This window comes from Silene latifolia, chromosome 11 (genome assembly GCF_048544455.1).
Source record: "Silene latifolia isolate original U9 population chromosome 11, ASM4854445v1, whole genome shotgun sequence".
In the NCBI taxonomy this organism is placed as follows: domain Eukaryota; kingdom Viridiplantae; phylum Streptophyta; class Magnoliopsida; order Caryophyllales; family Caryophyllaceae; genus Silene; species Silene latifolia.
This window is the reverse complement of record NC_133536.1, coordinates 203519620-203545188: the sequence shown is the minus strand read 5'-3', so window position 1 is coordinate 203545188 and position 25569 is coordinate 203519620. Positions and strand designations below refer to the sequence as shown.

At 39.2% G+C, this 25569-nt stretch overlaps 1 protein-coding gene across 1 annotated transcript; it reads right to left on the bottom strand.

Annotated features, from left to right (window-relative positions):
- Positions 1-11644: 11644 nt before the first annotated feature.
- Positions 11645-13587, bottom strand: LOC141612368 (nematode resistance protein-like HSPRO2). Its single transcript, XM_074431130.1, has one exon. It carries the CDS (start codon positions 13354-13356, stop codon positions 11902-11904), a length of 1455 nt encoding a protein of 484 aa, XP_074287231.1. The 5' UTR covers positions 13357-13587; the 3' UTR covers positions 11645-11901.
- Between the last annotated feature and the right edge of the window lie 11982 nt (positions 13588-25569).

The following is a 25569-nucleotide window of genomic DNA, read 5'->3' as shown; positions in this document are numbered from 1 at the left end:
ACATCCGTTTATAGTAAGTGTTACCTTTGGTGTGGTACGGAGGGAGTAACATTTTACTGAAACTAACTAGGAAATAACAATAACTATTCTAGCTAGAATTAGGAAACTAGTTTTCCTAAATTTATTAGAAATAATAAAATAATAATAAATAACAAACCGACTCGATTCGGGAAAGAACAATCATCACACTTTTTCGGTTTTCCACACGATTCAGGAAACAGTGTTACTTGTTCTTGGAAACCGTGTCAAACAACTTGCCCTCTTTCGTTGTTTTCCCCTGCTATCATACTTGTTTCGAGCCAATTTTGAAACCTTCGGGTGATATGGGACACATTTCGACTAAGGATAACTTCATTTTCACTGTCTTCTAATGCTCCCACATCAATCTCAATTCAAAAGTGTTTTGCATACTTTTTTTCTAATGATATAGGGGAAGGCAAGTCATTCTAGTCCAACCTAGCATGACCCACCATTAGACCGTCTTTCACGAGCCTACTCTAATCACAAGCTGGTTTAGGGTTAGCCTTCCCACTAGCTCAGGCCCTCAAGACTGTTCAAAACCTTTAAAGGAAAATAATTGATTCGGCCCGTCAAGACCCTTCCCTGAGTTAGGGTCAGGCTGAGCCAACTCGAAGCTGCTTCCCCCACAAGCAAGGTTCAAACCTAATGGATTTAACCAGCCTGTGGTTAGGTCTAATAACAATCATTTGTCAATATTGTTTAACAAAGCATAAGCTTTGTCTTCTTTTAATCTTCACGTTTGACATCTGTGCATCAATATTGGTACCAAAAATAATAAAATAGGTATGAATAATTTAAAAGATCATATTAGTAAAAATGATCACAATTTACAATAAAAGGAGTATGCTTATTATAAAAACATGGACAAAATGAAGAAAATCATTTTGAGAGATATCTAATAATAAAAGGGTTACAAATATGGAGTAACACATACAGACGTATGTAACAAGTGGTCTCTTAATAATTTAGTGATAGACGGTCTCTTACAAGTCTTCTTTTAAAGCAAGTGTCAACTAAGATCTTCAAGTAGTAGTTCTTCTTACTATACTTTACTTTGGCAGACCTCATTTTTGTAAGTTTACAACAATTTTTATTCAATATCTTGATGGTTTAGCCAATTTACAAAGTAATTGATTGGACCCACTTCACACATTTCTCTATTTATTTATTCAATTTCTAAATTTTTAATTAAAATTAAATCTTGATTGGATAACTATTTTCCTATTGGTCATATTTCTTTTATTGGTCCATTTGAGCAAGTAGCTCCATGGAGCTACTAGCTTAAAATTGTTTGAGCAAATCTAGTCTACATGGATAACTCCAATGGTTGAGCTACTAGCTTGCAACTTCTTAAAATTGCAAGTAAGTCCTTTTTGTCAACCATTGGAGATGCTCTAACTCGGTTGATAAAGTCATAAAAAATGGTGTTGATAATCTGAATTCAAATCCTGTTAACATTAAAATTGCCATTATACCCCTTTTTAAAAAAAATAAGTTTTCTTTAAAGAGGGAGTTTCTTTTCTTGAGAAAAAGTATTCAACATGTAGGAGTAATTGGCTGGAAACCTGTGATATAGACATATAGTATTGAGTATTGACATTATAGTGGAATAAAGGGAAAGTAGAGATAATGGAAAAGTCTTTGACGTTGATTTTGTTTTAATCCAATTTGTCAAGACTCAAAACCATTATTGAACAAAATATCTCAAGGACTAATGGACTATATTACTCGTTATTAGCAATTGTATTGTATGTACTCGTAGACAGTACAAATTACACAAATTTGGGGGTTTGTTTAACAAATAAATTAGTGCTTCTTACAAAAACACATAGATTACCTTTTTGCTTGCAAAATTAAGTAGGAACTCATAGATGTACGAATGTACGATGTCACAAAACGTATCCTAGTACTCTCAAGCAGGGGCGGAACCAAGAATGAAATCTTTCTAGGGCTAAAATTTTTAGACTATTGAAACGTAGTAATTAAACAAAAATTCAAATCTCGACCACTGAAATATCAATGTATGAGTTTCCGAGTCCACGTCCCAGGGAGGAAAACAATTTTTTTTTGTGTATTTTGTCCACTGATTAGACTAAACCAAGTAAAATTTATATTTTTTTACGGAGAAACCGCCTTAATATTTTAACTGGAGTTCTAGGAAAAAAAATATGAATCCACTATAACCATGACAATTTTCAACAAAGGGAGATGGTAACTATTTTTATTAATCTTGAATGTCTCGTATTAAAGATTAACAAAAAGAACGTATTTGAAAAGAAAATAGTTAAAGTCGGTCATACTATATCATATTTTACATTGCGTAAAATCAAGGTGCACCTACTTAAAAACAATAAAATTGAACAAAACTAAGTGTTGCAAAGGGGATCGAACCCATGTTGTCTTAGAGGAAGAGCATCAACTGTGCTACAATTTCATAATGGTATCTTAGTACACTGAAATTTATTTTTTGTTTCATCCAGGGCTATAGGCCTAGTAAATATAGGCTAAATCCGCCCCTGCTCTCAAGTAACTCCTTTAAATTCATAAAATTATCATTAATATTATACGATTTTTCTAGCACGTACCTCGAAAAGAAACTGTAAAAAAAACTGTATTATAGATGATTTCCTAAATAAATAGGATCATTTGACATAATAATTTGGCATTGATCACTTTCATAATGAAAAGTAGAAAAAACAAAAAATATGCAAAATATAATTGAGTTCAAGTTATTAGTTTGAATGATTCATGGATCTAAAAGATTTGAGAAATCAATGGCACACTAAAAGTTTTTTCTAGTGGTACCTTTATATTTTCTTGAATTCTATGTGGTATTCTTTATCCTTTGAAAACATTACTGATATTTCTATACTTAGCAATTACTAGTTAGGCCTCGTTTAGTTGCCCTTATAAAAATTGGTGAATTGAAAAATCTCATGATTTGAAAAAAATGGGAGATGTTTGGTTACCTCAAATCATGGCATTTTCCTTTTTTTTTTTTTCCGTGAATTGCCAACTCCTTCATGATGAAGGAGTTTGATTACCTAGCCCTCCCTAGATAATTGGAAACTCATGTGTCAATTTAACTCCCGGATGTCAACCAAATGAGTTTTAGGTAATGCATGAATTGGTCAATTCATGTATTTTGTAAAATCATGGAAAATTAATTCCCGTATGGCAATCAAACGAGATCTTAATAAAAACTTCTTAAAACACCTAAAATACTCTAATCTGCCATTTTTACATGTTTGCACTTTTTAATGATTTTTTGCCGATAAGTCATCAAACTATTATCACAAATTACGTTTACTCAATCTTAAATGTATTATCTTTATTCAACTTAAGTGCTATAAAACTCAAATTTTCTTAACTTGGGTATTTCACGAATAATTTATAAAATTTAGGGGTATCAGTGATTTTTCTAAAAACGAAGGAGTAATGCGTAAAAATCGAAAAAATACAAGATACTTTAGAAAATCCCAAAAAAGTGCAAGATTAAGGAAAATAGCCCACGTTTTTCAGTGTGGGCCAGCCTAGTACAATATTGAATGTGCAATATAGGAAGCTTCTTTTCTCCCAAGCCCATAATAACTTCCACACTAAGTAACTCTATCGATATGGGCCAAACTATAACTTAATAAAAGTGTTGGTTATGGCCTGTTCTCTGTAACTAGATATGGCAAATGAGTCAATCGGAGTGTTGGGTTGGATCAATTTTGAGTTTGCTGGCTTTAGATCGGGTCAGGTTATATTGGGTTCGGGTAAATTATTATCGAGTTATTCATGGATATTAATCCGTTTACAACAATAAACATTTAGATCGCGTTATAGTGGGTCGTGTCAATTCAGGTTTCGATTCAAGCTCGGGTTTTGAGTTTGAGTGTCGGATTAATTTTGTGAGGTTTACCTGTAGCTAACAAAATGGAAAGAAATACAATTAATTTCACTTGTAGAAAGATAGTCTTGGACTCTTGGGTAAGATTGCTCATTACGGTTTTTTCAGTAACTCTCCTATAGGACCGTCCTATAGCATAGGACGGATCCAATAGAAGAGATTAGCCCAACAAAAGGATATTATTTATAAATCTAAAATTAGAGAAATTGAAAACTCCCAATTAGAGTAAATCCAATGGTTAAACTTGAGGACTTGCTTGCGATTTATTAAAATTGCAAGCTAGTAGCTTGACCATTGAAATTGTTTAGAGCATCTCCAATGGTTAAGCAAAAGGACTTGCTTGCAAATAAAAAAGTTTTATTTTGCTTAACCATGGAAAGACTTTACATGTATCTTAGCTTAAATTGAAATTTAGTAGCTCCATGAAACTAGTAGCTCAAATGGGCCTACAAGAAAAAATCTACCAATTAAAACAACACTAAATATTTTTAATTTTTATTTTCTAGGTAAAATAAGTAAATATATTAATTAAAAGAGTGTTGTGGAAAGTAGTTGACATATGGTGCATTTAAACCACAACACTAAGCTAGTAGCTTACCATTGTAGTAGTTTGTAGCTTACAAATATTCTAGCTTGAAAATCTTATGTGGCAAAGGTAAGCTAGTAGTAACTAGCTTGCCATTGTGGATGCTCTTAAGTAGATTTGCTTAAACAAATCTAGTAGCTCCATTAAGCTACTAGCTTAAGTGGACCCACAACAACGAAGCAGCCAATAGGAAAATAGTCTTGATTTTGTTTTTTTATCACTCTACTTTTCTAGCTACAAAAAAAAGTAAGCTAAACCATTGGAGTACTTCATTAGCTCACATTTATTGTAACTTAAAATATGACATGACAAAGTTAAGCTAGTATCATTAAAATATGACATGACAAAGTTAAGCTAGTATCATTAAAATATGACATGACAAAATTAAGCTAGTATCATTAAAATATGACATGACAAAGTTAAGCTAGTATCAACTATCAATTGATATCAACTAGCTTACCATTGTACTTGCTCTTACCTTTCCAATCCACGCCCTGCAACTGCAACTCATCCTTCGTCTTCACTAACGCCAACAAATCTAAATAGAAGTTCAAATGTTATCGTTAGCCCAAAGAATAAATTTGGCCCAAATCTGTATTTGAAAATATAACCCTCCTTGCCAAATAGCCCATAAGTATATTTATAGGCTGTTAAAGCGGAGGTTTCTAAATTTTTAGAATCGGAAGCTATAAAATAAGTCGCTTAAAAATTATTTGATCTCATTAATCTTTTATTTTAAAACAAGACTGAAGTCGACTACTTCCCTGTTAGTTAAATAAAAGATTAATGAGATCAAATAACTTCTGAAAGATAAAGGTTTACGTAACCCACAAATTTATTAAAGGTTCATTAATTTTTTTAATGCTTTGTGTAACACGGTTTCCTTATAATTCGAGGCCTTAGGTTTAGTATATAAAACGCACGGAGTAGTTTTTTAAATCAATTAGACAACCCTATGCGGCTATGCTTTTGCTATCGCACATGGGCTTAATGTAGCACATTATTTATAGAGCACAAAATCCCATTGAAGACGGCACGTATCGGTCACTTTGGAGTGACGGGTATCATTTTCTCTCACAAATGTCCCAAATAGAAGAGAGAGGGAAGCACATGGAGGTACCCCCACCTTGTCCCCCCTATCCGTTTTGTGAGTGGCATTACCCGTCATTTGCTCCGACCTGTCTTCAGCAAGACTAACTGTTTATAGAGTTAGGCTCTGTTCTTATGAATTTAATTTTAGCTCATTTTAATTCAGTTCACTTCAGCTTCATTCAGTTCACTTCAACTCATCTATTTACAAATTAAATCTTATTTCAGTTCAATTTTGCTTAGCTCCATTAAATTCAGTTCAATTCCATTCAACTCTTTTCTGCCATAAAAGAATCATAGTTTATAGTTAGAATAAACATACACAAGTATGGAATACATGAAGTGCACAATTAATGCTTTGCTTAGTTGATTTCCACGAAACTTAATAGTTGTGTCTTATCCAATTACTCTAAGCTAAATAAAAAGAGCCTAACAAAAACAAATCAGGATATCGACACAAGGAAAACGTTTAACTCGCTTTTAACCGGCCCATTCTTTAAAATCCGATCTGCTTATTCCGTTGCTATTTATCTACCCTACTTTTGTAATATATAACATAAAAAATAGTCGTGTGAGATCTTGTGACATAGTCATGTGAGATCTTGTTGAAATTGTCATTTATTTATTTATATTTTTAAAAGATTATTATTATTAAAGATAAACAAATAACTAAAATAAAAAGAATATTTATTAATTATTACCAGTATTCTCCAATTCATGATTCTTCTAATCAAGAAAGAAATTGCAAAGAACATTTCTATAATCGAGCACACGCCACCAGTACTCGTATAATCTTTGAATGACTATGACCCTGTTTGGTAAACAGCGGATTAATTTCAGCATAAGCAGATTGCAAAAGCAGATTATAAATGACAGATTTTATCAGCAGGTTTGACTAGCATATTATAATAGCAGAATTAATTTGAGTGTTTGGTAAATGGCAGATTACGATTAGTAGATTGTTAGTTTTCTTTGTAAAATGGTGAAAAATTTCCTATTTTACAATATGCTAACCAATATGCTAGGGTAAGTAGCATATTGTAAAACAGCATATTGACCCCAAATATGCTGTTTCAATATGCTGTTTACCAAACACTAAAATTAGCATATTGATTGGTCAAACATGCTAAAAGCCTTGAATATGCTAAAAATGGGCCAATATGCCGTTTACCAAACAGCGCCTATAACCAACGACGCAACCTCTAATAATTATCATCATCCCAGTCCACCAACATTTCAAATGTTAACTAGACTGTGTAAAACTTTTAGAAGTGTATTTATTTTAACCAACGGTCTAATTATAGAGTTTTAGTTTTATTTTTAGAAGTGTATTTATTTTATTGTAAAGTCTTGTATTCTCCGAAGGGAAATATGGCGGTGACGTCTTATAATTCCGCTGCTGTCTTGTTAATGAAAGAGCTATTTTTTGAGCAACCTACTTGTTTTTCGAGGCGTTACATTATACCCAACCTAGGTGACATATTTGCTAGGTATTCCCTCTCATTCTTTGTGGTTTGAATTAGAACACACACTTACTCCATAAGTTAGTGTAAGTTAGAGTTGGCACAGTGGGCCGCGGGCCGGTGGGCGGCACGGCCACGCACGACTTCAGGCCCGGCACGGCACGGCACGGGGTGGTTTTCGAGGAAGCACGGCCCAGGCACAAGTGGGCTGAACATGGGCCGCGGCGCGAGTTTACCCAAATTCCCGTGCCCAGGCACGGCATGGCCCAGGCACGAGGTGGCACGGCCCGTACCAGGCACGGCGGGCCTGGCACGGCACGGCCCGACAAAGCACGGTGGATCACTCTCACACACCTCCTGATTACGTGATTTTGTTTGTTTTTTTTTTGAAATTTCCAAAACTCTATAAATACCACTCTAATTCAATTCATTTCTTCACAAAATATATATTTTATTTAAATTATTATATTAATAAAAAAAAGTACTAAAATCATACAATTATTATAAAAAGTTCTTTGTTTTTAAAAAAAAAAAAAAAAAAAAAAGGAAAATAGCACGATGGGCCGGCCCATGAACAAGGCACGACCAGCCCATGGGCCAGGCACGGCCCAGCACGAAAATAACCGTGCCATAGGCGGGCCACGGCTGGGATATTCAAGTATGGGCCAAGCACGACACGGTACGGTCAGGGGCGGACCCACCTAGTAGCAAGGGGTGGCGTCCGCTACCCCAAACACAAAAAAAATAGTTTACAAGACGGATTTTTGCTACCCCAATTATTGCTGAATAGTAGATAATGAGATAATATTCGATTAAATGTACAATAAACATCTTCTTGTGTAATGGTAAAGGCTTTGGTTTTTCATCAATTGTCCCGGGTTCGAATCCCTTTGCATGCATATATAGAGTACTTTTTTTTTTGCTACCCCATACATTAAATCCTGGGTCCGCCCCTGGGTACGGTGGGCCTAATTAGCGTGCCTGGGCCAGGCCATTTTTGGGGGGTGGTACAGTGGGCCGGCACGCGGGCCGGCCCAGCACGGCCCACTGCCATCTCTAGTGTAAGTAATGGAGAAGGTAAGTAGCTTGATAATGCAAACAATGCAAAATCATAGTCAAAAACTCTCAAGACATGATTAATAGCGCAAAAGTAGTAATTAAAATTTAGTTACGGGGAGGGTAAGTGTACTTATCCCCTTCAATAATGAAAAAAATTGAAAGGGATATTCTCTCGTGTACCTCTGAACTTTTTCGTTTTCTATTGTGTACCCCTCATTTTTCATAAAAAATTTTTGACCGACAATAATTCTCTGTTACGAGTTCAGGAAATGGTAATTTTTTTTCAAACCAATTATCTCGTCAAGGCCTTCAATTTGAAAAAAAAATTCACCGCTTTTTGAACTCGTAGCCGGTAGTTATGGTTGGTCAAACATTTTTTAACGAATAAACTTTGACCGACCATAATTCCCGACTATGAGTTAAAACGTCGGTGAATTTTTTTTCACACGGAAGATCTCTTAAAGACGGTCAATTTGAAAAAAAAGTTTATCGTATTCTGAACTTGTAACCAAGAGTTATTGACGGTCAAAGTTTTTTGCATGAAAAAAGGGATATATCATAGAAAATAAAAAAGTTGAGGGGTACACGCATGTAACGTTTTTGTTAGTCCACTTTTCGATTTTTATTCTAATTTCCGCCCCTCTATAATTACATTAGAGCAAGTCCAATGGTGTAATTTAGGGACTTGCTTGCAATTTTTAGAAATTGCAAGCTAGTGGCTACACCATTGGAGTTGGCCATGTAAATTTGCTTAGTTTAATTTCTTGAAACCCCGTTAATTAAGCTAGTATTTTAATTAATTGGGCCCACAACAAAAAATCAACCAATAGCAATTTAGTTTTGGCATTTTTAATTATTTAAGTAAGTATAAATGTTAAGCTAAACCATTGTAGTAGGTTGGTAGCTCAAAGTAATTGTAGCCTAAAATATGATATGGCAAAGGTAAGCTAGTTGCAACTAGCTTACCATTGGACTTGCTCCTATTAGTCCACTTTCTATGAATTTTTCACTTCTATAAGTCCTGAATTTAAATCCCGACTCTACCACTAAACGCATGTAACTTTTTTGTTAAACGCATGTAACTTTTTTGTTTTTTTTGGGACTAAAATGCATGTATAATGTGGGTTGTTTTATTGTGACCACTTTCATAGCATATCCTATTGGCGATTCATAGCATATCCTTTGAACAATCTTCATTAATTAAATTTCGTTGATTAATAATAAAGTAAGGTCGCTTAAGTTTAATATGGCTTTTCATGGCATATCCTTTGGACTATATCCTTCATTCCCTCTAGCCAACTCCAAATCGCAACTACTTTTAAATTAGCAGAAGAGATCAAGCAACTAAAATAACACTTAGCATACACCATCAACTACTAACCATGTTCGTTTAACAATAAACAATTTATTATTATTTTAAATTAGTGCTAACTAACTAGATCAGTCAAGATGTGTATTTTATAATTTCTTAACTCATTTTCTAAGCTTTGGTTTATACTCGTAAATTTCACGTAGCTAAGGTCTCGTTCTTTTGGACCGAAATCATGCTAGCATAACTAAATTCATAGGACTTGAGCTTAATGGAACTGGGGATGGTAATTGTGGCTTAAACCGACCCAAATCTGAATCAAACCGAAGGAGAAAATTCGATCCAAACCCACCTTTTAAAAACTTATGACCGATCCACTATTTAAAAACCTATATCCAAATCCATTATTGGCAAACTTGAACCAAATCCAAACCCGAACCCGATCCAATCAAATATTTTTAAAAATTTAGGCTTTATTAAACTTGAAATTTCAAAAAAAAAAATTCATATAAGATTAAATTTTCATGTAGTAAACCAAGTTTCTTATTGGTTTTTGGATTCTATGTGGATCGGGTATGGATTTGGAGTGGGTATGGATTTGAAAAAAATATAATGGATCGGGTATGGATTTTAAAATTTTGGATATGGATCGGGTTTGGTTATGGATCAGTGATCCAATAAGTAAGTGGATTGGGTTTGGATCTTGCAAAACCTGATCCAACCCGACTCATTGTCATCCCTAAATGGAACTAAATTAAATAATAAAAATAAATTATTGTAAGAAAATAAAAACAAAAATAAACAGAATAAATTATCATGAGCTATTAGCAAGGGCATGATCTAAATTATCATGAGCTGTTTTTTTTTCTATTTTTTTCATTTTTGGTCAAATATCGACTCATTTGGCAAGTATTTTCTCACAATATAGACCAACTACAGCCTACAAAGTATTTAATGGAACGTTATGTGCATAAATTGTTTTCACAACCTGGTATTTTAACATCATATCTTAACATATTTTAGTGAAATGAATTGGCTAAGTTGAGTAACTTTGAGATTACATAATATGTATGGATCATTTATCTACTCCGTACGTATTATCCAATAACACCAACTCCTCAAACGTTAAGAACAAGTAGAAAAGTGGCGTGAGAAAAGTCAAATGTAATGGAAACAGTCCTAGGCATGCGTTTGACAATAACTCGTCTGTATTTTGACGAATTGTTGTTACGATTATTGCTGGCATTTTGCTGTCTCCTTACTAACAATATATGCATGTCATGTTTTTACTTGGAAGCATGGTTATGTTTGTACCAGTCAAAGGACAATCTTCTTCAGTCATCCATTTTAATATGTTTCCTCTTCTTCCTTCTAATTAGTCTTGGTCTATTGTTCTTATCCTTATTGCTCACTGTATATATGTGTACGGTCTACCGACGGAAAGTATTCACATTAAAAATACAAAAAACATTAGAATATCATAATGCGTATTAGTTATACTTGATCTAAAGAGAAATAACCTATAACAAGATGACATGAACGAACCCAATATGACTTAATACTAGTAGTTCCAAACAGTCTCATAACTCGACATGTACTCCGTTTGATAAATCCGAAATGGTAGCTAGTGCTCATAACCCGACATGTATTCCGTATGATTTTGGCGTAATGATCGAAATGAACATACCTTGGAAGAAAAGTAAATTTAACCCCATTGATGTGCACCAGATCAAGTTATGATGAAAATCTCAATAATCAACAATTCAACACCGTCGGAGAACGATCATCTCAACAATCAACATAGTCTCAGTAAATAACGCGAACAAAGTACACCATTGGACAGCCAATCGCTCTAATTAAATTGGATTAGAGCATCTCCAACGGTCAGCTACAATACATTGTAGCTTGATTTGTCACATCGATTTTTAAAGCTAATCAACTTTCTAGCAACGTACCGCTTCAATGGCAAACTACAGCTTCTTTTAGCTTGTATGGGTCCCACGTACTTGCTTTCATCCAATGAAAATTTACGATTTTTTTTCTAAAGCAAGCATGTAGCTTGGCAGAGCTACCATGCTTGCAAGCACATCCCAATTTTCCATCTCTAATGGTAAGCTATATACTTATTATTTTGCAAAAATTGCAAGTAGATCCTTGCAGAGAACCATTGGAAATGCTCTTACACTTTGACATATTGGGAAGAGTAGCTTGTTACACTGTAGTTGCAAGATGAATCAATGTAGTATGGATTTCATTGGAAAAATGTGACAAAATGTGTGTATGTGGAGTATAATACATAATGTGTTTACTAGTATAAATTTGTTGAATAAACTCAATTTTTAATCTAAACCTAAAACATACAAATTACATATCACATTTTACATCAACTGATTTAACGACATTAATAAAATTATAACTTCACGAACCATAAAGATAATCTCTCAACCACCACCACCACCACCACCACTCCAACTCCAAATCACCGCTTGCCCGCCCTATTCCGACTCCTCACATCACCACCACTCGCCGCTGCACTCTGATCATGCTCCCAAAAATCCCCAATAAAAGTCTTAGCCCCATCCAAACTCGGATAATAAGTCGGTTCCAAAAACAATTGCGACAACAAATCGGACGACCCGGTTCCAATACCACCACTATTATTCCCATTAGCCTCCAAGCTCCCCATCATAATAACCAACAACTGTTTATAATTAAAGAAAAACCCTTTCAACGCGGATTCAATCCCTTGAAACGCTTGTAAAACATGAACCTTCTCGAACCTTCTCCTCTCACGATATAATCCCATTGCGGCCTCTTGTATCCTGGGCCCACCCATGGGGTCCACCTCAACCCCTAATATCTCAGGCACCTTATGCCTTAACTCCTTACTCATCTTAGTAATCTCGACCAACCCTTTCGATCGGAAACAAAACGTGTCGTTTTGGTTCGTACTCTTCATCCGAAGCTGCGTTTTGAGGTGAAGAAAGTCGTTCGGGTCCATCAACAAGTGAAGATTCTCGATTTGTTCTAGAAGCTTCCAAATCTTTTCTAGTATCCAACAATCGTCAGCAACCTTACTATACTCTTCCTTATTGATCCGAACCTCGATTCTTTCTAGAAGCTTCTTCGCGACGAAGATCCAAGATTCTAGAATCTGGTGTATCGTAAATATCACTTTATTCTCGTAATTGCTGACGTGTTCCATTGCGGATTTCTTAAGCGCGTGGAGCTCATCCGGACGACAAACCGCGTCGTAATTCAAATTCGGCTTTCCGTCTAAATTCGGTTCACCGAGGCCTAACGTGAAAACGCATCGTTTCATAGCGGACTCTATCGAATATAATATTCTATCCGAAATCGCTTCGGATTTCTGCCACGTGACAAGACGTGGCAGAAGCGATGATTCACTTGTACGGCTCACCACCGTATGTTCGTTACACCCTAAAGATAACTTCCACACCTCAGCTGAGCTCCCAGTTTGTGGGACCACCTCACCAAACGACGTCGTAACATCAATAATCGGCGCCGCGTCACGTGACTCATCCTCCTCACACAGGATTGAAATCAGCTCCACCTGGTCACGTGACAGAGACTCCAATCTCCGGTCCCACTCGCGACGGTTTGAATACGGTCTTGGATCGGACAGAACAACGGAAATAAACCGGAAAGTGATTTCTAACGCTTGTAAAGCCGGTTTGATGACGGATTCGGATTCCCAACCCGGAAACTCGGTACTGGACCAGAGTTGTCGGAGCTCCGGTAAACGGAGATAAGACTCGTAAGCGGAACACGAGATATCCGTAGCTGGGGAAAGGTCGTTGGTTGCAGTTGTGGCGGGTTTTTCGGGGGAGGGAAAAGTTGCTGACATGGCACGTTTGGTGGTTAGTTTAGGTGATTTGTGTACCATCTTGGTTTTACAATCGTAATCGACCATTTTCTTTTGTTAGAGGATATTACGGTATATTGTATAACGCGTGTTTATTACGTGTTTATGAATTTGTAATATGGATAGAGTTTTTTGGGGATTGGAAGGGTGTTGTTTGTGTGTGTGTTGTGGTGTGGTTTAATGAGAGGGGAGGGGGAAGGGGAAAAGGAGATTATATAGGGGAAGGAAGAAAAGAGAGGAAGGAAAGTTTTAAAGACGTGTGGAAAGAGGTAGATGCTAGATAGCGTGAAAGGACGAATTGTTCGGAAGAAATGGAAAAAAGATGGATAAAGTTGGCGCGGTGTAAAAAATGTTTTAGGAGTCGTCCTTCTTTTCCTAGTTTTGTCCCCCACCCCCATTTTCTATGGTTATTATTTAAAACAAGGATTGTTTTGAGGTTATCGACTTATCGTTGTTGGTTGATGTGAGCGATAATTTTAAGATTATAGGCTGTATTTTTTGGTTGAAAAGAGTTGTTCAACTGAATTTAATTTAATGAAACTAAACTGAACTGAATTAAAACTTAATTTGTAGATAGATAAACTAAACTGAATGACGTTGAACTGAACTGAATAAAGCTGAACGGGACTAAAATGAGTTGAAACTAAGCCTAAAAGAGTAGGACTTAATTCTTTTGAATGAAAGAACAAAATTTAAGTATATTGCTTCATGATACTCTTCGTGTTGTAATTATCTTATGTAATATAAAATGCAAATAAGAATACTGTTTTTCCTTTTATGTAGAATAATAATTATATTCTTTCTTATACTTCTTATAAACCATTATATGATCATATAGGCGTTTTTGGCGTGGGTGCAGGGGGTTCATCTGCACCCCTTTCCCCGAAAAATAACTACAATATTTTTTAGCAAAGGAGCACATTAGTTATGTGAGTCTAGTGGTTATTAAAACTATTTCTTCGTTAGAGATCATGAATTCTATCCTTGAATTGAACAATTTTTATTTAATGTTATATATCATACATTTTATTCAACTAAACAATATTTTTTTCCATATTACTCGATATTTTCATTGTTAAAAAATTTTACGCACCCCCTTCCATCTAATCCTAGAACCGCCTCTGTATGATCATAAGTGGTAAGGTAAATCAAAACACGATAAGTTGGTAACTGATATGACATTGTCTACAATAATAATGCCGGCGTAAGTTTTGTATAATAATTTCGTAAAATTTGCAAAAAGTTTCAGATAAAAAATTTATTTGATTAAAAATAATTATAAATTTAATATGATTTTGAGTTTTCTCTAATATATGTAATAATATGTGGTGTTCTTTCATCTAATTTATTATCGTTGTAGATTTACCTAACAAGAAACAATCTTAAATTGTTGACAATGTGGAACGGCAAAGAGGATTAGAAAAAGGAAGCTTCGCAAGGAGTGCCAAATTAGTGAAATTACACCATGAGATCCGTTGAGAAAGTGGAGCATATTCATCCATTTTCTTAGTGGATAGGATTAGTTGAATATTAAGACTTGGACCATGGTCTTACTCTTAAATCATATTCCAAGTCAATTTTCCCTAATTTTCTCGTGTTATTCTTTTTATTTTAATTCAAGGAGTACTATTATAAACTTTTAATTTGATGTCATACTCTCACTATTCCGATTATTTTTGTACTTTTTTCCTATTTGCCTATTTCACAATTTCAGTATTTTGTTCAAGTCTCTGATTTAAACATATACTGAATATAAGTTTACAATCCCTTGTACCTTCTAGTTGTTATTTCCTTTCTGTATTTTTTAAAATATATACTATCTCATGTTATTTATCGTTGAGTTATAGTTGATCTGGTTGGACGGAATATTAATAGATCGGTTAGGCCTAATTCTTTTGGACTGAAACTGTCTGAACCAAATTTAACTGAACTTAATGGAGTTGAACTAAACTGAATTGAATTTAATCCACAACAACGGTCGCTAACCACATCCAGGTTCGGCAAAATGGGATGATTTCGCTTCTAAAGGGGAAGGGGGAAATAGAGCTGTAGAATAACAAGCTTGCTTTCTTTTCCCATATGGAGCTGAACTGAACTGAAATAAGAGTGAATTTGTGAAAAGAATAACTGAACTAAATTAAATAGAGCTGAATAAAGCTGAAATGAACTGAATAGAGCTGAACTGAACTGAAATGATCTGAAATTAAGTCTAAAAAACAGGACCTTAATCTTTATGACGGTTTATACAAATATTATCATATTAATGGATAAAACCGTTGACAAATAACCAGTCTTCTAATAAATTTATGTGAGACCGTCTTCTAGAAATATTTGTGTTAATAAGGATTATTTTATTAAGTTATGGTGAGTGGTTAGCTTTAAAGTTACATGGTCATGGGGACATTTGGGTGACAGGGCCAATAGGATAAGGACAGGTAGACGTTTGGAAATGATCTATTGGTTGTAAGGGAGAGAGAAAATGACAGGTATATGTAGCTTTACCTTTCGTACTTGGTTGGGTGTTAGTTGCTGTGGATATCCTCGGATGCTCCTTCGTTTTGAACTGGTCCAGCTGGATCTTGCCAACTACGGACTCTACATGTATTCTTGTTAATTAAGATAAAGGAAAAATGATATATGAAATAGTGACGGGAGTTAGAGAGGGGCTAGGAGGGGCGGTTACCCCCGCTGAATAATGGAAAATGAGAAAGTTTTATTCAAATTTTCGAAATGTTTTTGAAGCTTGTCTTATGACATTAGATATTGTTCGCCCTTGCTGTATTTTTGTCCTCCTAATCAAAAATTCTGACTTCGTCTCTGTTAATATGGAAATGATATCGCTTACACAGTTACACTAGTTACTTCCTCTGTTCAAATTCAAACATCTCATTTATTTTTGTGCCCATGTTAATATCTTAATTATTTGCATCATATTGTACACGGTAAGAAAAAATTGATATTATTATTATACTCGTGAAAACAAGTCAAGCAAGATGATGTATGGGTGATAATATTTTCTGTTATCTAATGCAAAAACTTATGAAGATTGTTTATAGTAATGAATATTGTTAATAAGTAAATGAGGTGGTGTTTAAACAGATTTGAATGGAGGGTGTTTTAATTAATATTACATGGATGGATATCTATTAAGGGTGAATGTGATCCATGGTCATCTTAAAAAAATGCATTTTTTTATTATTTTGAGATAAAATGAATAGATAGATTACAAGTATTGCATATACGGATTGCTTACATATGAACTAAATCAAACAAATGATGAAATGTTAAAGCTAAAGAAGAGTTAGTATTTTAATTAAATATTTATTTGGAGATTATTAAATTTGAGTAAATGAGGGGTTGGCATCTTGGATTATAGAAAAATATTAGGTGAGGAAGGTGATGGATAAATGATAGATAAGACTGCAACTTTTGAATTTGTTTTGACTTTGTTTTAGTTGAATATTTTTAAGATAAATGAAAATTATGAAATAGGAGTGAAATAATTTACTTTGTTATGTAAAATCCATGCATTAATCATAGGTTGTAATGAAAAGTCATTTTTATTACTTTAAACTGAACTAAATTGAAATAACAAATAAATTAAACCCAAAAGAATAGGACGTTTGTATATTCCAAGTCGCGATAATATGCGTCATTAGATTTCATTTCATAAAAAGCTATACAAAACAGAGAAAACGTGCTTAAGGAAAACATAAAAGGAGATTTTATGATTCTTGCTTGTCATGCTTTCTTCCTTGTACATTCCAAATTACAATAACTTTACTTAACGATTGCTATAGTTAGGAGTATTATCTCCATTGTCCTTGGCATGCAAAGATATGCCTAATACTTTAATTTGCCACCATATAAAACAATTCCATGGAAAATTTTTGTGGTTCCTGAGAATGTGTTTACTTTTATAAATAACTAAAATTCCTATATATTTAAGACGATAATATCCATCTTAAATTAAAACGGGTCAAATAAGATTTAGCAGAAGACTTATCCTATCTATGCATGCAACTATATATGCAAGTATAGAATGTTATTTGAGCTGTTTTAATCTTAAGACAAATATATTCATCTTAGGATACGTCTTAAAATAGACTAATTGAATAAAATAAAGTACGTCCACGGATCGATAGTATGGTCATTGGTCAAGACTCGAGATGTCGAAAAATCTAATATCCACTTTAGTGCATTTATAGTGATTAATAAGTTCAAGTTGTAATTATTAATGTAAATCATAATGCTTGGAAGTTGGAACTGCCATTAGTTTATGAAGATAAGATTTAATCAAGAACTTAACCTATACTAGCTAATAAATGGCTATGATTATATATATTAATTAAATACAACAACATGAGAGATTACACAAATATTTCTTTGATGATTTGTAGTGGGTTTTCTTTGACCTAGTTAACGTACTACAGTATTCAATAACGAATGTTACTAATATCTACCGACTAATTATTAGCGTTAATTCTTGACTTTCTTTAATTGACAGTTGAGGAGCATGAGTTTGGAATTTTTGATTACTCCATGCTAACTTTGCTCTAGGCAATGTAGGCATGCCACATGGTTTTGCCTAGGTTTTGTAATTTTGTAAAATTTTAGTTTTAACATGACAGTTGTACAGCAAACTGAAATAACGTTACTCGATGATACAAGTTTGGCACATAATATCCATATTAAGTTGTGTTATTTAATGTATGCACGACTATATTATTAGCACAAATTCTCATTGAAGACATGACATATCCGTCACAAGTTGAAGACGGATACCATTTTACCTCACAATGTACCCACTTTTTCTCTCTCTACAACACTATTCATGTGGTCCCCTTTCTCCACTAACCCATTTTGTTACCATTTTATCTCACAAAATATCCGTCACAAATGGTAACCCGTCACAAGAGAGACCAATTGTATTATTAGAATATTTTATGTGCATAATACTCTTCTATTGTTCCTTATTTTTTTTTCAATCAAGCGAAAAATAGTAAGAAGGACATTTGCTTTATTAAAAAAATATCAAGACAAGTACTTAAGTACTAGTTATTCTTAATAATATTGTTTTACAGAAAGATTGTATTAATTGAATTTATTAATACTGTTCCGGGCGTAATTCCAGAGCAAGTATAGTTACCACCCGTGGCTTGTTGAATGATGTCTTGAGTTGGATTCTCCCTTGGTCTTAATCGTTCTCTCTCGCCTCTCCCGCAACAATGAACGACCGAGGGCTTGGCTTTGAGCCAAGCGTACCCTCGACGCCCAAGTCAAGTAAACTTAGATGTATAAGTTGTAAGCTAATTGGCTAGGAATATATCGTAGAGAGATAAGGAAGATTATACAGGATGAATAGTGTATTTAGGTTAAGTTGTGTATTTACGGATTGGATCATTTCTCAATGAAGGTTGAGGAGTATTTATAAGACTTCACCTTTTGTCACGTAGTGGCCAAGTGGCTAGCAGTGGAAAGATCGATCTACTCCTCGGCCGAGGGACCTATGGTGGCCGGCGGGCCCCGGTGACTCACCGAGGGGTCTTGGATATGAGTACGCGGGTACGTGTCATTTGTGAGTTGTCATCCGGACCAGTTGGGTAGATGGGCCGTCGGTTAGGGTCGTCTAAGTCGTTGACTTCTTTGTGGATATCTTTGACCTTGCTCAATATGGTGACTTGGTGACGGTGCGGGAATATGCCCCATCAATTTGCCCCAGCGTAGTCTATGCATCGTGGTATGGGCTTCGATGTACGTCCGAGCGTATATTCTGCGCAAGTAGTTTGTAGAAAATTTTCCTGCATCGGCTTCTTCTGCGGCGGCTTCTTTTGCCCTCTCGCTGGTCTTTCTTAGGCCGTACCATATCCCCCCCTCCACATGGATGTGTATTGGGCATCCGATGTGGAAAAAGAAAGGGACGCTGGTCGAGACCGGGTTTGAGAGTCTTGGTAGTTTTTGATTGCCCCGCCGGCGTGTTGTCTAACCGTTGATCATGTGGCGGCGGAGAACGGATGCTTGGGAATTTGTAGAGGAAGGTGAATAGGCAAGGAGATATGAATAGGCGTGTTGAAGACGCTTGGTCACTGTTGTATTGATTGACACTCAACTATTGCAACGATTGACATCCCGTGGTTGCATGTTCGACACGTGTCTGCACGCTGATTGGTTGACGCTTCACGGGTCATTTCACGATTGGCCCGCTTCATGGGCTTTTCCCTATAAATAGGGTAGTTGCTCCGAAAAATTGGCCACCAATTTCATTCTCCAAAATTTTCTTCTCTCTAAACTTCCAAGGGTTTCTTTGTCTTCTAATTTCCATAGTTTGTTACTCCGGCGAGCGTTTTCTTCAAGGTAAACAAACTTTCCTGGTCTTAATTTTGTAAGTTCATTGTAAACATGTCTTCTGCTGATGCCGGGCCTAGTAAGCGGCGCCGGGGACGACCTCTCGACAAGGCACAGGGGCCCTAGGTCTCCTTCTCCGAAGTCGATCCTCGTGATTACCGGAGGAATGGGAGGATGACTACGATGTCGATGATGAGCCGGATGATTTTGATGATGATCTTGAAAGGGCTCGTCCTAGTAAGGCGAGGGAGTACGTTATGGATCATGGTGACGCCTGTAAAGTCCGTCTTGGCGTGCTTGGACTCATAGGTTAGCATTGTTACGGTGAGATATTTTTCGAGAAACATTTCCTCTTTGGTGAGGGCTACGAAATTGTTATCCCGGAGGAGGGTCGGTTTGTTTGTTGCCCTCCCCGGGCCACACCGGCGTATACATGCGGCACTTGGAGTACGGGCTCCGATTTCCGCTGAACGAGCATGTTATGGCCATTATTAAGGCCATGAACGTTCTTGTTGCCCAACCGCACCCATTGGCTATGAGGACCATAGTCGGCTTTGTCTCTTGAGGGGAGGCCCCAACGGTGAACTTATTTCGCCGACTTCATTACCTCAGTACCGTCATTCTCTCGGCGCGGTGGGTGGTACATGTGCACACGGAGAAGGGTTATGTCTCTCACGACAAACTTTCCTCTTGCAAGGGTGGCGGGGTCGGTGGGTGTACGTTAAGGTCGGATGACTATCCGCGCCCGCGACTTTCAAAGACCGAGTTAATTTGCGGTGCGAGACTAAGGCGGAGCACGACGGATGGGTCTCCGGAAGAAGCTTAAAATGGACGTCAGCAAGGTCCTTCTTACGGAGGACGAGAAAGCGCGATGAGGCTTTTGAGTTGGACAAGAGTGGGCTGCCGAAAAGATGGATCCCCCAACGCAGATCATTCTTCAGGATGAGCCGCTTTGCCATGTCGGCCTCATACCGGCCCTAGCGCGGGGTGAGTGGGGTCGGTGTGAGGCCCATCACCGTTCTCATTGTGTCTTTGAACTTTGATTTATTTCTTCTACTTAATTCTTGCTTCGTTTCCTTCGCAGGCCACTTTGGACCGGACTGTCGAGGATATCCTCAGGAGAATGGGGTGAACAAAGATAAGACCGTTGCTAACTTACGTCCCAAAGCTCTCCCCAATGACCGCAGGAGGTCGCCGACCGATCTCATGGAGCGTGGTGAAAAGCTTGAGTGCGGTGGAGACCCGGGCGAAGGTCGTTAGTAACGTGCCGCGCCACACGCAAAAACGAAGTCCTCGGCGGTGGTGGCGTCGACATCGGCTCCGCCTTCCATCCCCCCTGTTCAGAAGAAGACGGTGGAGATCGTTTGTATCTCCAACGGGGATGACTCCGACGAGGAGGAGGGGTCGCCCTTGTCCGTAAAAAGAAAGCAGACGGCCTTTACCGCGACCGTTGATTCTCGCGCACGACGAGAAACGCGTCTTTCGGCCAAGAAGGCCAAGCACGGTATTGTTCTATCTGTGGCTTCAGATTTAGCTGGTTCCTTAGGCGCTGCCTGTGACAGGCTATCCGGCATGTCTGCGTATGTCGATACTTATGCCTACTTTAAATTTTGTAGATCGGCCGCGAGTCGTCGCCGCTCTGTTGGGCGCAAGTGGAGGGGAGTTCGTGCGGCTGGTGATCAACACGTCACCGTGAACTCTTCATCAGAAGGTTTTCCTCCCACCGCAGTCGGTGATCAAAATGTCACCACTTGTCCCTTCATCCCGGAAGGTTTCCTTCTCCCGGCCTACTGCCTAGGTGATCAAAGGGTCACCACTGTCCCTTCATCCCGAAGGTTTCCTTCTCCCGGCTCATAGATGAGGGCACGAAGGCGATCAAGGAGCGGCGAGGTGGAACGATCTTACCGGTGCTCGTATCGTAGAGCAGGAGAAGGCCGTGGCTCAATCCGCTTTTGAGCTTAATGCCACTAAGAAGGTGGCCGCGAAGGCAAAGCAGGATCTTCTCAATGAGCAGAGGCTTAGGGGAGATCCGAGAGGGCGCTCTTGGTCGAAAGAAAACTTAGGCGGGACGTTGAATAGGAGGTCCTCACGAGAGAGCCAAGGTCGAGGCGCGGCACCAAGCCGCTAAGGCTCGGAGAAGTGTAAACTTGTTCGAGGCACGCCGACCTCTACCTCCAGCAGAGGAACGAATCCGGGGACTGTTTAAGGCCCGGTCGGAGGTGGTTCGGAGCAAAGAGGCCGTCATTAGGCAAAAGGAGAAGAACATTGAGATGCTTCAAACCGTCATGCTCCCTAACATGTGTGTCTCGAATTCGGGATTTGGCCGAAGGAGCCGCTAGGGAAGTGATTGAAGAGCTCTTCCCTCTTGATGGTTCCTTTCCGTGGGATAGATATGACGAGCTGCTTGATGACAAGCTCGAAGCCAAGGAGAAGGCCGTGGCGGAGAAGGCTAAAGAGGCGGTGAGGGAGAAGGCGAAGAAGGAGGCGGCGGCACGAGAAGGCGCTCTTGCCGAGAAGGCTAAAGAGGCCACGGAGGAAGCCAGCGGGCAAGGGCGAGGCCGCCGAGGCTAAGGCCGAGGCTACTGAAGCCGAGGTCGCTAAGAGAGCCGCTTTGGGTTACCCGTCGAAGAAAAGTGCCGCCGTGCGATGGTGAGCAACAACGGACATAGGGAGATAATATCTGTAACCCTTTGTTTTTTGGCTTATGCTTGTAATTTCTTGTAACTCGTTGAACATTCTTAATAAGAGTTCGTTTCTTTTGCCTCCGGCCCGGCCGAGGTTTTTACCTCACTTCTTTTTCTTGCGCTAGTATTTGTGCGTCTCGATTGTACCTTAGCGTCTATGTCTTCGTCTGGGTTGTCTCCTTATGTTATTAATTGAGTGTCTCTTTTGTTCCCGCCTCGGCTTAGCCGAGGCAGTCTAGAGTGCGTATCTCAATTGTGTTAACGCTTCCAAGGCATTTTGAACGCTCTGCGAGTATCACCTGCGTTGGTGATTGCCATCGAGGTGTCTGCTTCCTAGCGGTGATTGCCGCTCTTGTCGGTGTGTGACAAAGTGTGAGCCAAAGATCTGTTTCTTGTTATCATTGCCGTGGTGTCTACCACTTGGAGTGCTGCGACGGCGTCAAACCTCTTGGGGGTGGCCGTGGCGTCTACTACTTGGGGTGACTGCGACGGCGCTGTTTTCTTCATAGAGACTGCCGTGGCGTCTACCACTTGGAGTGACTGCGACGGCGTCAAACCTCTTGGGGTGATGGCCGTGGCGTCTACTACTTGGGTGACCTGCGACGGCGCTGTTTCTTCATAGATCTGCCGTGGCGTCTACCACTTGGAGTGACTGCGACGGCGTCAAACCTCTTGGGGTGACTGCCGTGGCGTCTACTACTTGGGGTGACTGCGACGGCGCCTGTTTCTTCATAGAGACTGCCGTGGCGTCTACCACTTGGAGTGACTGCGACGGCGTCAAACCTCTTGGGTGTGGCTGCCGTGGCGTCTACTACTGGGGTGGCTGCGACAGTGCTGTTTCTTCATAGAGCTCGCCGTGGCGTCTACCACTTGGAGTGACTGCACGGCGTCAAACCTCTTGGGGTGGATGCCGTGGCGTCTACTACTTGGGGTGACCGCGACGGCTTTGTTTCTTCGTAGAGACCGCCGCTCTTGTCGGTATGACAAAGTGTGAGTCGGCGTCTGGCACGTTTCCTAGTGACTATGGGAAGAGCGAACATTCGATGGAAGACTTGGATGATTTTTCATTTAGGTAAAAACATGCGTCGGGGTGCCCCATTGTTTTGGACACCTCCGCCGCTACATAGATTATTCCCGAGATTACCCAGCGTCCCTAATGGCCTAGTCGGCCACTAGTTGCATCCATGAGGTCGCCCCTCGTTGTAAGGATAGACCTTTCCTTTTTTCGATTTCTTTGCCGCTTTGAGGGATTGCATGTTGCATCCTGCGGCGCTATCTGGACGTTGACCACCTCGTCATTCTCGTCTTTGGAGACGAGCTTATGCGCTTCCCCCCGGTCCGAGACATAAATCAGTGTTAGGGCCCGGATGGACATCACTGCGTCAGCCTCGCTCAGGGTGACTCGGCCTATGAGAACGTTGTAGGCGGACGAGCCGTCGATGACCACGAACTCGGCTAGGACATTCTTAGCCGCTTTCTTTTCGCCGAACGTTACGGAGTCGATTGATCACGGTGGTACCAGTAGGCCCGAGAAGTGTATAGTGGGTTGGTGCAGGGGCTCAAGTCCTTGACTTTCGGCCGAGGCCGAGGAAGCACTCCCGAACATGATGTTCGGTACGCGCCCGTGTCAATCGGGCACCTCTTGACCAGGTGGTTGGATATGTCCAAATTGACTACAAGTGGGTCGCCGCGAGGAGCGATGACTCCTTCGTAGTCCTTCCTTCCGATGGTTATATCGGGGATGTTGGAAGCGGGGATCGTTGTGTTGGGCACAAAGTTGATGGCCTGATATAGCTCGTTCGGTGTCGTTTGTGCCCATGATCGGACCCTCCGTTCGTTGCCCCGATGACAACATGGATCACTCCTATCCGTTCAAAGACGGATTTCTTACCCGTCTTTGCCGGCGTCGGTCTTTTGGCCTTTGGCAACGACTTGCCGAGGCTCCCCTTCCGGATCGCTCTTCAATGGCATTCTTTAGATGCCAAGATCGTTGGTTAAATGGCGGTGTGGCCGTGGTACTCACGATCTTGGCTCGTGTCACCGTCACTTTTTGGCTTGGGGGTTTCTCCCACTTCGGCCCTCGCTTTTGCTCGGGGCAAAGACCTCGGCCGAGCGATACGACGAGTGGGGTTTTATCACTATACCGCCTCGGTGGTACGTTCCGAACTCCACCCGGTGCCGTCGAGTCTGTCTCATGGCAGTTTGTCCGACCGTGACCTATTATTCTCACGGCGTCGTTCATCGGACCGTGACCTATTGTCGTCACGGCGTCTTTCATCCGGATTATCCCCGGCGCTCTTCTTTTACGAGTGCTCGGCCTCTGGGCCTACCAAGTCTTGTGGTAGTCCTCCACCTTAATGGCTTGGTCGGCCATCTTCCTGGCGGAGTCTAGTCTTTGGCCGCCGCACTTGATGAGCTCATTTTTTAAGTCCCCTCTCGGGAGACCTTTCATCGGTGGTGAAGGCGATTCGCTATTCGGATCCCGAACCGCTGAACTTTGGCGTCGAACCTCTTCACATAGCTCCGGAGTGTAACACTACGGATTTTCCTTGGTGACTACTCGACCGAGTAGAACCTACTCGGCCGAGTAGTGCGGAGGTTGTGTATTGTTTTGGTTCTGCCGAGGAACACTCGGCCGAGTAAAGTGAACACTCGGCCGAGTATGGGACACTCGGCCGAGTATACACTTACTCGACCGAGTGTCCGATTTTGGCGAAGTGTTATTTCGACGGTTTGATTAGGGAGCGTTTAAGATTTATTTTATATCCGCGTCGATTTTCAAAATATCATTTCTACTTCATCATTCTTACGTAACCCTAATCTCTCCCTAATTACTCCTTAATCACCCCTTTGCTTTGTTGATTGCGAAACCCTGAGTCCTTACGTACATTTCCTCATCCTCTTTGTTGGTAAGTGTTATTCTATGTTGTTTGTATTCGTTGGGGTTCTTGTATGTTTTTTACGGAATTGGGGAAATATGGGGATTGTGCAATGTGTAATTGTGTGATATGATTATGTTATAGGAGAAGTCTTCGTAGAGGAGCCTTTCTGAGTGTTCAAGTCCTTTACCACTGTTGATTGCTAAGGTAGGGTTTCCCTACTCAGTTTACTGTCAATTGATTTGAGATTGTGCTTGTTGTAATTGTTGTTATCTGCTGATCATCGGAGTATGGAGATTGTTGTGACGATGTTGGTATGAGCGGATTGAGATGGCTGTGATGTCATGTGATTG